The sequence below is a fragment of the Helicoverpa armigera genome, chromosome 10, assembly GCF_030705265.1.
Source record: "Helicoverpa armigera isolate CAAS_96S chromosome 10, ASM3070526v1, whole genome shotgun sequence".
NCBI classification, from domain to species: Eukaryota; Metazoa; Arthropoda; class Insecta; order Lepidoptera; family Noctuidae; genus Helicoverpa; species Helicoverpa armigera.
Genome location: NC_087129.1, coordinates 8,639,769 through 8,656,873, shown reverse-complemented (window position 1 = coordinate 8,656,873; position 17,105 = coordinate 8,639,769). Strand labels below are relative to the sequence as shown.

The window sequence follows — 17,105 nt, the reverse complement described above, 5'->3', positions numbered from 1 at the left end:
GTAAGTTATAATGAAATGAATCGTGCTCAGCCGGCTTTCGTGTTGAGCTCTCAGTTGCGTGTTGATATTGCTAGAGCGTACTCGCGCCATTTTGTTTTTCAAAACAAGTGTTTGTTCAAGTATATTGTGGACGATAACTAGGTAAGTATTTTGTTTACTTTTAAAAATTAAGTCTTAAAACAATTAACAAGTACATACGTGGCTACTGTTTTTTGGTGTATTTTCTTCTTCTAATGTTCACGGAAGCCAACGCTTACAAGGTTTAATCGTCTAAGATGTTACACGTGTAGACGTATTTTAAGAAGTTTTTAAAAATGTGCTCAAGGCGAAAGTGTTTGGATAACGAAGGGGTGTTTACATTATGCTGTTTGCGTTTTGTTACCTCCTGTATATGCCGCGGTTGATTGTTTTGACGGGAGTGCTGTAAAGTGATTAATATTAATTTATCATTCAACGATGTTTTTGCAGGTTTTGCCATGTTTGCAATATTGCACAATATTTTGTTAAGGTCTTAGAACATGTTAACAATAAGTCTTCGTTCGCTTTATCCTTATCCTGATTATCGGTAGGTAGGTAATTAAAGGCGTCTTGAACGAGTCTCGAGGCGTCTCAAGGTCATCAGTTCCATCTAGTTGTTTGAGGTTCTCGTTTTCTGTATCTGTATTCTTCGAATTGTTGAGCAAGTAGGTTCAAGTGGTCCTACCACTTGAACATATTGTTGCTAGGTACGTACCTATAAATTGTCCATCGATACGAACTGTCAATACCTACTTACCTGCTTTTTTGCCGGACACAGGATTCGACTCCAGGAATCGTCTTTATGTCGGCGCTTACAACAGCTAAGCTATTGGTAGTATGCTCTCTAACATTATTCTAATCTTTGAGGACACGTTTCGGTACCAAAGATCTGTTTATTTTGAGAGCGCATGCCAAGAAACTCATAAAATTGGTACTTACATTTGTGCATTCCTATCCACGTAACAAAGTAGGTAGGAATATTATAGAAATCAACAAAATAATTCAAGTGTGACAGTGTATGGTGGTAACCATGGTTTCTGATAATAAAGGAGTCTAGACAGTCATGCATAGCTTTGTCTATGGAAGGACCTTGACTTGTCTGTAACCTGATGAGGTATTTTACTTTACAAAGAACATGAATACTCCATTTTTGTTAGCGGTAAGTTCTTGCGCCTTTTTTCGTACGCATGCCAGAACTAAATAAACATAAATTGATGATGAGACAGACACCATACGTAGGTATTTGGATAACCATATTTTAAGATTAGCCCATAAAACTCTACGGGAACTTTTCAAGAGAATCAAAACGATTAGTTTCTTGTCTAACCTAAATGCGTTGGTTGGAAGATTCACGTAACAACTTTTTACTTAGGTATGTTTTTTTCGATAATGTTGGTATAGTATTGAAACAAAAAACAATTGAATAACTTCACAGGCGAAGTTTAAGGTCAAGCCTGTTTGTTTGGTTGCAGCCATTGTTTTTTTTTGTTTGCGATCACGGAAATTGAATTTTGAAGGAGGTTGTTGAGATGATTTTATATGGCTAGATTTTCCTCAAAGGTAGGTATTTGTTAGAACTACTTTAAAATATGTTGTCTTATTCTTCGTGCAGTCAACTAGGTATCTGCTTATCACGTCTGGGAATCCCCCCTATAGGATCGAAGCTGCACACCTTAATTGCCATATCTGGTTGCCTTTTTACGTATTCTTGATCGAAAACTTATACATAAATTGACTATTTAATAATATTTGTACATGTATATTATCAACTGTGTACATAAATTGTTATATAAATACCTTCATGTTAATTCTATGTGTCTATGTCGAACCTACTAACAGTAGTCCATTTAGCATATTGGGATCGGGTGTGTCACTTTTAATGGGAGGTAGTAAACAAATTAAATTACTCACGTCCTGTTAAAAGTGAAGGTCAGTTAGATAGTGGACATGACATTACTACTGTAATTATAACTGTTACATCCGTAGTTGTAATTGTCAAAACAGTTTTAGGTAATTTGTTAATTGGAACAAATATTCTTCTTTAGTGTATTAGAAGTTAAAATTTGGAGAAAAAAATTGAGAGTTAGAAGTTCACCATCATAAATGAAATTAGCCCAAATTAATTCATAGGCCACTGTCGAATTTTGTATGCTGCCATACCGGCAAACAAATTACACGTTGTTTTCTTTATTCGTAACTGACTTCAACATAATTTTTGTGGATTATTTGTTGAATATACTTATTAGATGTAATTTTGCAATCAATATACAAATGCTAACTTTTTGGACACGATTCCTCTAATTCTATACTTATGCAAGAAGAGTAAACCACAGAGCGACTAAAGTATAGACAAACATACACGCATGGTGACATTTCCTTACACAACGTGTAGCAATTACCTCTGTATAGTGTAACACACATGTAAGTGACCTCATTTAAACAATATTGAACTTTATTACTAACAGTTTAAGGCTGAATACTGTTTAAACGGCAAAATGAGAAAGTTGACAATTGAATACCTAGTTGGCAAGCATGTGACAGTGTACCATATTTTTCAAATAAAATATATTTTAGAGTTGTGGTTATCGTCTGATTAGTCGGGCGGTACAAAACATGAAAATCATTCTGTATTATAAAAATACCAACAGTGTAGGCATTAAATGATACTGGACATCCGTTTCAAGTTTTTATTACAACAACAGGATTAGATAACATAACAACCAATTCCATAGTTTTATATGTAGTACTAGTTCCTTTTATAGATAAAACTCCAAAATGAGTCCACTTCATTGTAAAATACCTCCTGTATTTGTGCAATTTTCATATCACACTTTTTTCACAAGTGGTCTGTGATATTTTGAAATAAAAATACGTATTTACAAAACAACACAATGATGAATGTTCCCTTATCGCCTAATCAATGACAAACAGTGCATTTTTTTGCATACCAGATGTCATGCCAGACCAGTGAAATGACTCACAACGACAATCTATTGGATACCAAGATAATATGACCTGATTGTCACTTCTATCTATGACTAAGGGCTATGGTCATTTCATCATCATTTATCATGAAGCCTTTTTGACTTTATTTTTATTGAGTCAACAGGAAACGTCAATTTTAATGGGAATTAGTTCAAAGTAAAGAGTACCTTAACATTATTTTCTACCTTTAAAGAAAGAATGGATCATTTTTAATCTTCGATGTGTATAAAGGTATAGCTAGTAAACCATTATTATCCTTAACTTAGTTTTATTAGAGTTTGGTGTAGCATGTTTTCTTCTCTACAAATTATATCTAGTAATGCTCAAGAAGTCTACTGGCTAACTTCAAAATTACAATCTTATGGTGTCTGTAGACGAGAATCGTAACATTACTTGTAGACTTATCGACGTTCACAAAATCTATCTATCGTTTCTCTAGTTGTCATCATTATGTCCTTTATATCTATCCACGTTCATGTCAACGGAAAAATATGTGGAATCAATTTGTCATAATATGGGCAAGTGATCAGAGGTCATCATCCTCTGAGCTCTTTTCCCAACTATGTTGGGGTCGGCTTCCAGTCTAACTGGATGTAGCTGAGTGCCAGTATTTTACAAGGAGCGACTGCTCTATCTGACCTATACCCCAATATATAATATATAATAGCTAGCGGACGTAGAAACAGCTAGACTGGTATATTTTAGTTACTTCCACAGCATCATGTCCTACGGCATTCTGCTGTGGGGACGAGCTGCTGACATTGAATGCATATTTATCTTACAAAAGCGAGCTGTCAGAGCTATGTACAACTTACGTAGTCGTGAATCTCTTAGGGAACTGTTTAAAAAAATTAATATCATGACCGTACCTTGCCAATTTATTTATGAAAATATCATGTATGTTAGGAAAAACTTACATTTGTTTGATAAAATATGTGATAGACATAATTATAACACTAGAAATAAAAATAAGTTAGCTATCCCGCAGTTTAGATTATCTAAAGTACATACATCTTTCATGGAGTTATTCCCAATTTGTCATTAGTACCGATTGGTCACCAACTATTTTTTCCATACACCAAATCCCGATTGGTCATTCGAGCAAAATAAATAATTTAATATTTAAATTTTGAGTTCCGATTCGTCACCCGCATAAAATTTCACGTATCAGAGTACCGTCAGAAATAAAAGTGTTAGAAGAAATTTTAAATGAAAAACTTCGATGTAGGTAAAGGTTTTAATAGCTCTCATATAAATATAATAAAATTTACATTAAAACACAGGTGAAGACAACATGGGCATTATAGAGGTATAAACCCGAAAATGTGACTCGATACTTTTTGTGCCGGTAACAAAAGTACCAGGGGCCCATAACTAGCAAAGAGATTGTATACATAAAAATGATGAATGATGGTGTAAATTGGTATGTTTATCTACAATTAGGAAAAAAACGTAAAATCCTGACACTCTTGACTGCTATTCTCCTGTAAGTTATGCGGTCCTAGTACACGGTGGGCAGTTCCATGGACACTCGTTGATTGGTATATTACTCATCTGATTTATGCGATCCGTATTTTGGTTTTGGCCGTGCGGTGTGTGACGCCGTTGAAATCGCGATTTTATTAATAGCGTCTTGCCATATTCGGAAAAAACATAACCAACATAAATAAAAAAAACATATTACAATATTGTAAAGCTTATCTTGTTGACAGTACTTTTTACAAAATAAAGTACGGATGACCAATTGGGACTAAGTAAAATAAAATATTTTATTTAATGACAAATCGGGACACGTTTTTTATGGATGCCAAATCACTAAAATGACGAATCGGGCATAACTCCTTTCATGGGATATTGTGTCAAATGTTATAATAAAATACCAGACAACATTCTGGAATTGAATGACTTGCGGTTTAAAACTCATATAAAAGCCACACTTTGTAAGCAAGCATATTATAAATTAGAAGATTACATTCAAGATAAAAATGCTTGGAAACATGCTGGTCCTGCTCCATAGGACATACTGACAATATCTAATTAATTAACAAATTAAAACTACACCAGCAAATAAAATTGTATTCATCTTTTGATTATTTGTTTGTAACTTTGTACCAAAATATAAACCAATTTGTAAATGTGAACACCATGTAGCATTTTAATTGTCACTTTATCCTCATTTGTCTTTGCGATTCTACATGATCTTCGCATGCTTTTACTGTATGTATCAATACATACAAACTGTAATACTATATTATTTTTAAAAAGAGTAACCATGGAGTTTCTTGCCCGTTCTTCTCCATAGGAAGCTACTTTTGGAATGGGCAACTAGAATCAAACTTAGTTATAATTTTGACGTTCATAAGTGCTTGTAAAGGCCTAAATGAAATAAATGATTTGACTTTGACTTTGACTTTGAATACCCCAATACCCCTTGGTTAGTCTTGTGGCAGACTTACTGGCTTCTGGCTACCCGTAACGACTGCCAAGGATGCAGAGGTGATGCAGAGGTATGAGGATCATATTAGGAGGCAAGTTTTGGCTTGTAAACCAATTAGCAACAATTTGTGTGATGACTTAATAAGAGTTATGTTAGTATCCTGTTCATAAAATGCAATTAGTTCAATTAAAATTGACTGCTTTATCTGTCTAGTTCAGACCTGACGAATGTGAGGTCAGAGTTCGATTCCAAGGTCAGGAAGTTAGGCTGTTAGCGGAATTTCCGATTAGCTACCTATATGTCAAGAATGAGTTGTGCCCAGTTGATGTTTCTCTGTTTGATTGATGTTTATTTGTTTAGTTAAGTTATTAAGTCATCGTTTCTATGAATTGAACCAATTCTTACTATATAAAGTATTGTTACTCGTTTTATATAGTGATCAGTATTTCCAACATGTAGGTATGGAAAGCATTATAAAATGACCATTTAATTTAATATCAGGTTTCTCCGCATAGGTATTTTAATTACATTGTTATTTTTATTAAGTCCCGTCTTGTTTTTCTTGTGGTCGATTAAAATAGATACAATGACGTTATGAATTCGCGTCATAGTAATTCAGACACTTGTGGAAATAAATCACCTCTTATCATATTGATTCATTCCTTTTTGAATATGAATCACCTGGTATATTTCTATGACTATCTACTAGACAGTATAGAAACGTAGACTCAGAGTCTAGGCTACTTTTTATCCGAGTGCAGGAAGATTGTTTCCTCGGGATGCAGGAGGAACCGCGAGGAACAGCTAGTTGTGATTATGTTGTAGCGTGACAAAGTTGGCATAGGTACCTATATGAATTCGTTAAAAGTTGTACAGTCAACTTCAGGTTTTATAGGAAAATCGTACTTATTACTATTGCGTTAAGGTGCATGACAGTTACCACTAATGTGCAGTCTACGTACCTATAATAACATAGTAATAACCTGTTTAACATTTTTTTTTATTATTATTGATCGAGTTAATTCTTTCGTCGCATAATGCCAAATCTATAGTATATTTTTTATTTTATCAGTTTACTTAAAAATAATTGCCAAGTCACAACATTATTTTATCAGATAAGTGTCGTTCCGCAAACCAAAAATATTCCCCTTATCTTAACTCAAAACAATTACTTATTGATTGATAAATCATTTATTAAATGACATATTTATCAAAATAGCTGTATGTTGTTATCATTAGAGATTGAGTAGCGGTCTAATCTAATTACCATTAACTATCACATACATTCTATGTATAAGTGGTTACATTACAACAAAGGGTTCTTATATTCCTTTAGTCCGTCTGCCCTTCACCTAGTTACTGTTACTGTTACAGCCTTTTTAACGTCCCACTGCTGGGCTGTGGCCTCCTCTCACACGGTATTACGTCAAAATGTAAAATTAATATTTCCAAAACTTTTATTTAAAAACATTACCCTCCTTCTTTGGCAGTCGGGTAAAAACAGCGCATCAATCTCTATTTAGCAAGGACCATAAAATATATTTTAATTAGCACAAAAATAGGATCCACAATCACATGTAAAACGGATAGGTAATCATGAGTATAATAATACCTACTTTATAATACCAAAGATAAAACATGCCCATATAAAACTTTACAAAATATTACCCGCAATATAGTATAAAGTAGCTATATTAACACTAACTTATCTATTTATTCAAAAGCAGCTTCCTCCTGCGGTTCACCCGCGATACGAGGAAACTCCTTCCCGTAAATGGATAAAAAGTTGCCTAAATACTGTTCTAATATAAAATCTATGTTACTGACCAGTTTCATCAAAATTCCTAGTTTAGTTTTAGCGTAAAAGAATGGCAATCATCCATATATACAAGTTTTCATATTTGTAGCACTGGTAGGATCATCTTTTAAAATAATGTATTTAATAAGACCGTGCTAAAAACAGGTGGATTCTTTTTTAAATTATTTAATTCTGAAATTGTTATCCAAACAGTGATTTCAGAACTGTGTGCCCACGTTTGACCTTGTACAGTCAACTTCAGATCAGTGGTAACAGTTTTATAGGAAAATCGTACTTATTACTATTGAGTTAAGGTGTATGACAGTTACCACTGATGTGCAGTCTACCGTACCATCAACTGTTTACACATTTGCTTATCAAACATTTTATTTGCAGATAGCTACCATGAATATCGTGCCCGTCGGACCTGAACCTTCCCAGATCACGTGCCCATCGTGTCGGGCGACCATCGTCACGAGGGTCGAGAGGAAAGCCACCACCAAGACTCATGTCATCGCACTGCTGTTGTGTTTGTTCCTGTAAGTATTTGTTTTTGGTAATAATTGAAGCGGTTTTTTTAGGAGTCACTTGCGATTTGAGGGAACAAAATAAGTAGCCCCAATGAAAATTATGAAAATATAAATATGCTATCCTGCCCCAGGGTGATAAGAATACAGTTCCTTTCGGATTTCTTACCGACTTCCTAAAACAAAGGAGATTTTCATCACGGACGTTTGTGTTCTAATAATTACTTCATTGTTATTTAAAACTGGCCGATTCACTTCGCATACCCTTATAAATAAAGTAGTTTAACTTTGTAACTTGTCTTATACCCAGTTCTTAAGATTGGCGTGTTCAAGCCAACGAACAAACATAGTCTATAGCTTTATGATATTATAAGAAGGTATAGATATAAATATAAAAAATATATAAATATCACGAAGATCACGAGTACAAGTTAATTTATAGATACTATTTTTAACTATTATTTTTTTTTTTTGTCATCAAATCTTTGGTTAATGTTTATTAATTACAATACTAATATTTACAATACATATTTACAATAAAAATCAAAAACTATCCTAGTAAAACAAACAACTAAAAAGCGTCAAAAAATTCGTCCCCATCGCTGTCAACTGGGAGCGTGCCCAAGAGGCTGGCAGCATTACCTCGTTGGATCGCCATGCTGATTCTTTGTCCGAGGTAATAGCCAGCCTTCTGGTCACGAGAAGCGTCAACCAGTCGCCTAGAAAGATCTTTAAATAGAATGTGGGCATTCGGACCCCACGACCCGAGGGTTTCAACCCCAAACGGTTCGAAAATATACTATACTATTAATTATATAGGATTATAACCTAGCTAATATCACATGATATGGCACCAAGAAAAATTGTATAGATGTAGATAAAAGTGCGTATCTAAATGCGGCTGCAGTGTATTTTTTTTATTTATAGTTACCGTATTTTATGAAGTAAGAACGCTCTAGAAAACAAGTTTTTCATTTTTCAATGCCTTGCACACTATCATAAAGTATATACAGCCATTTTATCTCAAACCAAACAGTAATTTTATAACATGCTATGTTCATCTGAATAAACTAGTATCATCTACGATAACAATGTTGGTTTTGGCTTGAATGCGATACAGTAGGTACTTACATAATTATTATGATAATTATAATATGGTCGTCTACCGGACTGGACTTTTATTTATTTATTTATTTATTTATTCGAGTTTTAATTTTCGAGGTTCCGTCCTAGAATATCACAAATAAACACACACATAAGGTTCTTAATAATATTAGTACATGAAGACGTACATATAAAAAATATTCAACCCTTTTATAGAAATTGCTGAAATTATTGTTTTAAATTATTCCAAAAAGTATTGTTTTAAAAAACTGTTGTTTAAATACTAAAACATTAAGGGAGAACAATATGCCACTTAGGTACATTATTTTGTATACCTGGTCGATATTAATATTTCTTAATTACCTTGTTCAATTACTAACGTTATCTATCACTTATCAGTAAGTGCATATCAAATTAGTGCTAATGCTATGCTTGCCCTGTAATTTATTATCTAGCTTGTCTATGCTAAGTGTTTACAATATATTACCTATTTGGTTTCCCCGTGGTTTCACCCACGTTCCGGGAAAACCATTTTTCCTAATACTTTTGGATTTATTATATTAGGCATTATTCACATAGGTACCTAAATAATATAGTTTGAGGTAGACTAAATGTCAAATAACATAATCCAGAATAATTTTAGTACCTAGCCATAAGTTTGGATATTTTAACTCACTAATTGAATTGCTAATTTTACCTTAAATGTTTTAGTTCTGTTATAGATATGCAAAATAAACCGGTTATGTCATCGCAAAACATGTGAAAATTGATACTAAAATGTAAAATTGTTATGTCACCGCCAACTCGATTCACATTCCTTATTTGTTTCTATGTGGGTTTTTAAATTAGCTAATGCCTAAACATTCAGCCGACAGTTGGCCAACATCAAATGTATTCAAAAACCATTTTTTTTTGAAGAATACGTGAATTCAATGAAAGTATTTAGTTGATCTGATACTTGTCAAACATTTGATTGTTGTTATGTGCACTCCCATACATCTCCGTATTTATCGAGCGCTCGATCAAACAGTCGGCCGACTAAAAAGTCTCTTTCGTAAATGAATTTTTGCCTGTCAAGTAAAGCATTTAACACTTTAGAAATTGTTCAACGTTCGTGACTATAAAAACGACACGTGATTTGAAAACCTTTTCCTCGGTTCAGATTTTGACCTTGGTTATAAACATCAATACACATTACTGTAATAGATTGTTGATACAACAATTCAAAATAAATCAACAGGTAATGTTATATCGATCTTCACTAATAATAGATAGAATGAAGACGAAGAATTCAAGCGATCTTTCCGATAGGTTGTTATTCTTCTCCACGAACTTACGACATGAATATATTAAAATAAATCTCTTTGTGTTACATACACAGACTTGAAAAGTCCAATGAAGTTATTATTTAGGTCGGGTAGAAGATAAATCATACAATGAAATAGGTAAAAACTAAAATGTTGTTTTATGTACCAATTGTTTACAATTTGTATTTAATGAAGCATAAAAAAACTAACCTATTCATATTCCATTATGAAGGTAATAATTATGTCTCATTGTTATGTATTTTATACATAATGATCAAAGTACAGTCACAAAATAGAACAGAAGTCAATCTCATGTATGTACTTCACTTTTCATGCCTAAACTCGGCGGTCGCGCTAGGGCTGTCAACTTTTTTATAAAACTAACGTGGTAGTGGTACTAGTATCTAATTATTTGATTTGTTATTGAGAATAAAACAGGAAAAATGAATTATAAACCAATACCTAATAATAAAATATTTAATGTGGCTTACAAGAGGTTAATAAACACTTTCAAAGGAAATTCGTTTGAACGAGATACCGAACTTTTTTAGAAACCGCAATTTATAATTTTGTTATTCATAAATATATACTTACCCTACTCTTTACTTGCGAAAAAAATATTTTTGTATGTAATGGGTTGGTACAGTCCCTGAATCTGAGCTTGCTTCTGCCTACAGAAACCTTGATGTGCGAGTTTTATTTCGTCTACCTTACAACATACTCTCGCCATGATCACAAAAATTATCAACTCCTACTAGTATCTAATAATCTTTGAGGGTAGGTTGGGAGGTTCGCCTGGGTCGACACTAGCAAAACTTATTACGGCATTGGGCGCTTACCTACCCACCTAACTGTACCTACCAACTGCGTTTATTAAACGAACCATCGAAATATGAGAAAATAAGCAGGTACATACTATAGGTAATACGGCAGGCTAAAAAAACGACTGTTCACTGTTTATAGTTGTATTAAAACAACCGTCCACTGAACAATTTAATACGACTTTTTTTGTTGCTCCATTATTACTTTTTCTTTTGTTATTAAAATTAAAAATATTACAGTCACATTACAGTTAGTATCACAACGCGTGCACATTTATTTACCTTGTGTGTGGCGCGCGTATCTCAAGAAAACGACAGCCGCGCTCGCACTGTTTTGAGTTGTTTTGAGACAGCGCGTCTGTGAACACGCACACATAGACACCTATGTCTGCGTGACTCGAACGCGCTTTGTATGTAGATTGACTTCTGTACCTATGTATTTTGTGGTACAGTCACAATCATTACTATTATTTAACTGTCAAAAACGGTAACTCTCTATGCAATATATGTATATGAAAACGCAAGCTATGACGTAATAGATTTTTTAAAATCAAACTGTATTTTTATTCAGTTTATATTATCAACAAAAAAAAATGAAATCAATTATTGAAAATTACATTATTCTAAGATACTTTACCAAATGAATATGACAACGTACCTAACTTATTTACTTTTGAACTAGCCAACTGAATAAATATGTGGCAACTGTATTATACTGTGTCAGATAGCTATTTAAGCTAAAATATTAATAACAAATTTTTGTTACAGTTGTTGGCCGTGCGTCTGCGTTCCTTACTGCACGAACTCGTGTCAGAACGCCGATCACTACTGCCCTAACTGCAGTTCCTACTTAGGAACGTACCAACGATAGTTCACTACAGATCTTCATACATACAGAACACTTGAGATGGAGAGAAAATATGCCTTGATAAGTACACAACATTAACCTCTTGTATGTCGCTAATTATGAAACAATAGAAAATCAATTGTCTCTCGCGTATCTGCGCTCCGACATACAACGGGTGAAGGTAATTTTTGGTGAATAGAGCGAGCATAATATATGAAATAAAAATAATGATTTAGGTACATATTTCTGTTACGGATTTTAAAATAATAGTCCCGTATTTATTTATTAAGGTACGGAACATACATTTTTAAGTTTGAAAGTACAATTTTACTCTCCCTCTCAAACTGTATTATGTAATATTAAGTATCGCATAAGAAAATATTTACCATATTTTGTACTTATAGAGTTTATAGTGTTCTTACTGCATTTCCCATTGTTATGGGGTTGAATTTTATCTCTATCTATTGTGGATATTTGTCATTATACGGTTAGGTGTTGTCGTAACGTGTGCATAATATATTTCCATGAGAATATTTAAATAAAGTGCCTGTATTGATGTGCACTTATAGATGTATCTTGTCAAACTTTTGTATTTATATTTTTATCTTTGTTTAAACAGATAAACTTTCACGTTATTTACATACATTATTTTCCATTTAAGAAGTTGCCAGAGTTGCAATTTAAAACTATATCAAAAAGTTGATATATAAGAAGAGTTTCTATTTTTGTTTACATCATATATATCTTTTTGAAGAATGTCACATGAGATTACACGAATTATAGGATAACAAAACACCATTATAAATCTATTCTACTCTCACTACGTAAATCACAACCAAGCAACGTGTGCTGCCAAAGCATTATGATCTTTATTCCAATGCAATAAAGTCGTAAATACTGTAATGCTATCGCACAACCTTGTCTTGCATTTTTTCAGGATTGATAAAAACCTATTTTTAAGGAAGGTGTTTGAAACAGATTGATTGATGATAATTGAAGTTGTCATTTTTTTAATAAACTTTTTGTGATATTGTTTTTCTGTGTTTCATTTTGAGCTAACGGCTTACAGTGGCTGAAGTTCATAGTCATTTACACAAATGTAAAAAGTTGTAAAGTAAAAAATAATACGAAAAAAGTCACCGTAGTTTAAAGGAAAGACCTAGAACACCTGATTTAAACACAGAAATCGTTTGTGCGTAAATATTCAAAGTTTTTATATGGAAACGTGACCTCACGAAGCCGAGGGTAGTTCCGCAATAAACTGAGCCGAGTGTTTCCGCACATAAAAATATCTGTCACGTGCTTCCCCGTGCGGCCGCTGTGGCGCTAGTGGCGCACGGAATGAGGTTTTATGTAAACGATAATGGTCTATGGTTGCCAGTATTTGTGAGCAGATATCGGTTCTGAATTCAAAAGATTTGGAATGTTTGGTAGAACTAGGATAAGAATGGTAACGATATTATTTTTTAATGCTATAGAATGGTTTTTTCGACGTCTTTAGGCTCATATTGCTCCTAGTATGTACAACATTGCCTAACATAAAAACCATCTTATTTTACAACAATATAGTATTTAAACGGGAATTAAAATTTCTAATGATGAAGTAGCTAAAAATGTGCCAGCCCTAGTTTAGAAACGATTTCTATTCTAAAGATAGAAGGCATGTGGTTAGGTTAGTACCTAGCCGGTAGTTAACTAGTCACTTCACAGGAACAGTCAGTAAAACACAGTTTTTCACGCGTGTTTTAATGATGCTATAGTTAGCATAGTAGCTCTTCATGTCGGATTTTTATGGTCAAACTCATCTGTCCTTTTTTTCATCTAACGATTGACGATTGATTTATCGGACCTTCTGTGTATGAAGCTTAAAAATCTACACACGTTAAAAAACGCAGTTTTCAATTCACAAGAATTCATGTTGAAAAATAAAGTTGCATCTGTGGTATTACAAATTCTGGGAAAAGTCAATTTGTAAAACGTCCATATCTCAGCTAGGTCCGATTCTCCGATTGTCATGTTTGCAGTTCGTTTGATGCTAGAAAAAGCAGTTAGAAAAATAACAAAATGCTCTAAACATACCTATAGCATGGGCAAGGTAATTATACAATTATAAATTGCGTTATACATAATGTGGAAATTGGCTATGTTTTTTATTTATTCACTGTTATTTAGGTTTCGTTAGTAATAACCCAAACTTGCAATAGATTGCAATAGATAACCTAAGAAGCCTAACACTACTAGCAAAGTAAAGCCCAAACAGACAGAGATGCTCAACTTGCTAAAATCATTTCCATAGCCAGCACATCGGCCGTTGTACACTCCCCTTTGAACTGCAATAATTAAATTGCACCGTCTCTACCAACCAAGTTGCGGCTTCACTTCAATAGACAAACTTTATCGCTAACCGACTTAAGATCTGCTCGCTGTATATGGTGTTTCAGGAATGTATTGAAACGGGTTGCCTTGCCAGAGCTTGCCTTGAGTTTGGTCTAAAGATCAGCAGTAAGTTGGAATTACATCAGTGGTTTAAGGCTGCGTTCAAACCAAAGTGACTATCAGCCGCCGAATGTCAGCGTCTATGCATATTACGCATGACGTATATTAGATGTGAACGAAAAAGTTGTAACGGTCGCTTATATTCGGCGGCTAACATTCAGTTTGGTTTGAACACAGCCTAAGTGCCGTAATACGGAACGTAATGTTAGCCTTGTACATAAGGTTAGGTTAGGTTAGTTGATGATTGCATCAGAGTATTGTGTTACACTTAGGTTCAGATATCTTGGTACAATTTTGCCGGAAAGTTCCCATTTGATAAAATGAAGGCTAAATTATCCAGTTACTGCGAATGATATTTTGTAAAGTCTTTTGAAAATAAGTATAAAAATGCTTTCATCATTAAATCATAGTATATTATATGAAGTATATTATGTCGGAAATACTGCGAGAGAGATTTATGAACGAAAGAGTATTCTGTTTTGAACATTTTATTTTGTAACAAGTTAAGTTTTTTAATAATTTTATTACCGTAACTGCTATCAAACCGTGGTAATTGTGTTGTAAATAAATAAACAGATAAATCAAATGTCTGTCTATCAAATGTACATTAGACCATGATATTTGATAAATGTAATTCCCTTTCAAGATATGATTTATCAATCTGCGATAAGAACCTTAGGCTGCTTCTCGAGTTAACCAACTTTAAAAAAAAAACTTTTTTGTATGTCCACTCGATGTTCGGGCTAAGAGGCTGTTTACAGCTTAACCGGACAATTCCCTCTGGATACCTAGAATTTAACGCCTTCAGCAATAGAGGCTAATTAAAAAAGTATCCCCATACACATTTAAATATACAACTAATGGTTAGTTGCTGAGCTCCGAATCAGCTATAAATATGATTATTTTATCAAAATTATTTTATTTCATTTGGCTATTTGTAGAGGACATTGTTTGCTTTCGCAATACATGGTTTTATATTGAATGATTGATAAAACTGGTAAGTATTTTCAATTTAAACGGTCGGGGGTTTCCCTTATAATTTACGAGCGTTGATAAACTATACTTGCATCACCGACAAATTGGTAATCATATTTAGAACCCCAGGTCTGTAGTGATAATGTTTGTGGTTATATTATGAAAATGTGACATAAGTATTTTTTTCATCATCGTCATAGGTTATTCTGTTATGAAAACTTGGAAAATATTAATATGTAAATATCTAAAACTAACGAAAGTATAACATAACGATTATGTTCAGTGTACTATACAATACCTAGACTTTATATTTGTAATTTGTCAGCAGAATAATCTATTAAAATATTGCCCATAAGGACCATAAGGTCAATATTGGAATGCTGGTAATGAATGGTAATTACTAGGTCTGCGTGATTATTCGAAAGAGTTACCGCGATCCTAGTAAATGAAGGACTACAGCTACAACTATGACTTTATATTCTTGAACTTCTTTTTACAGATAAAGCATCGAGTGGAAATATTTTTTAAAAGTTACTTGTAAATTGTAATCACTTCTAAAGATAAAATTGAAATATTTTCAAGACTCTGCAATTGTTTAATGTTTGCATCGTTATTGCTTTATCAGGTACTTACTGTTTATCCAGCTGATAAGATAGAAGAAATACCTAAATTACACTTTATGGTACACCAAATTCAATGACCATAGTCCGTAATAAATTGCAAGGTTTCATTAGGTAATTTATCAAACGATATGTTGGAAGATAGTGATAGATTAGACATAGGTTATAGATGTTATATTTCACGAAAGTGTTTAATTGTGTAAGTGAATTTATATTTTGATATTGTTATTTTAAAAACCGACATCAATTTGCTTTTAATAGATGATAATCATTTTGAAAAATTAAGGTCCTTAACCTGATGTACATGGTTTTTGATTGATAAGCCTTAACAGATTTGACCCTCTCACACAGCCGGTTATTTTGCTTAAATGTCACAACAAGGCCACTATAGCATAGTTTGTTGACCTTCCCTTTTAATGACTCGTTGCTACACATTTTCAATGGCATTTATTATCTCTATTTGCAGGTTTCCGGACTGAGATAAATATTTTATAATAGACATTGTTCCGAATAAAATTAAATTATAAATTTAAAAAAACCCCCGACCCAAAAAAAGTACGCAATAATTTTGACAAAAGGTTAAAAACTCTAAACCCTATAAAAAGCAAAAAATAACTTTTAACACTACGTAAACTAAATTTTGTCGTGTCGGGGGACCGCTCTAATTCATTACTTTAGATACGTGTTTTTTTTTTTAAACGAATGTTGTAATTAGGTAGGTATCATTTGATTTATGTAAGTATTTATGAAGGTAAAAAGCGGTCCCCCGACACGTCAAAATTTAGTTTACGTAGTGTTAAAAGTTATTTTTTGCTTTTTATAGGGTTTAGAGTTTTTAACCTTTTGTCAAAATTATTGCGTACTTTTTTTGGGTCGGGGGTTTTTTTAAATTTATAATTTAATTTTATTTCATGCTTTTTAAAGGAGCTCCTTAATTTTTCCTTCTTTCATTTAATTTATTTTTTCTTAAGATGGGGTCGCTATATGCGATCTTGGCCAAAGGAAGCTGTTTAACAATCCTCATGACAAACTGGCTCTGGGAGAATTGCATTCTAGATTTTCAGCAAAAATATAAATCGGTTTATCCGTTTAATTCCGGCATTCCAGGGTTTCATCCGCCACATCCCATTTCCAGCATCAGGTTCTCGTCAATCAGAAACATGAAGAGAA

The 17,105-nt window shown here is 33.3% G+C and overlaps 1 protein-coding gene across 1 annotated transcript; it reads left to right on the top strand.

The window, feature by feature from the left end:
* On the top strand, positions 1-11,884 carry LOC110378353 (lipopolysaccharide-induced tumor necrosis factor-alpha factor homolog). Its single transcript, XM_021337568.3, has 3 exons — positions 1-141; positions 7,635-7,777; positions 11,766-11,884. The coding sequence occupies exons 2-3, from the start codon at positions 7,644-7,646 to the stop codon at positions 11,866-11,868; spliced, it is 237 nt and encodes a 78-aa protein (XP_021193243.1). The 5' UTR covers positions 1-141; positions 7,635-7,643; the 3' UTR covers positions 11,869-11,884.
* Positions 11,885-17,105: the final 5,221 nt, after the last annotated feature.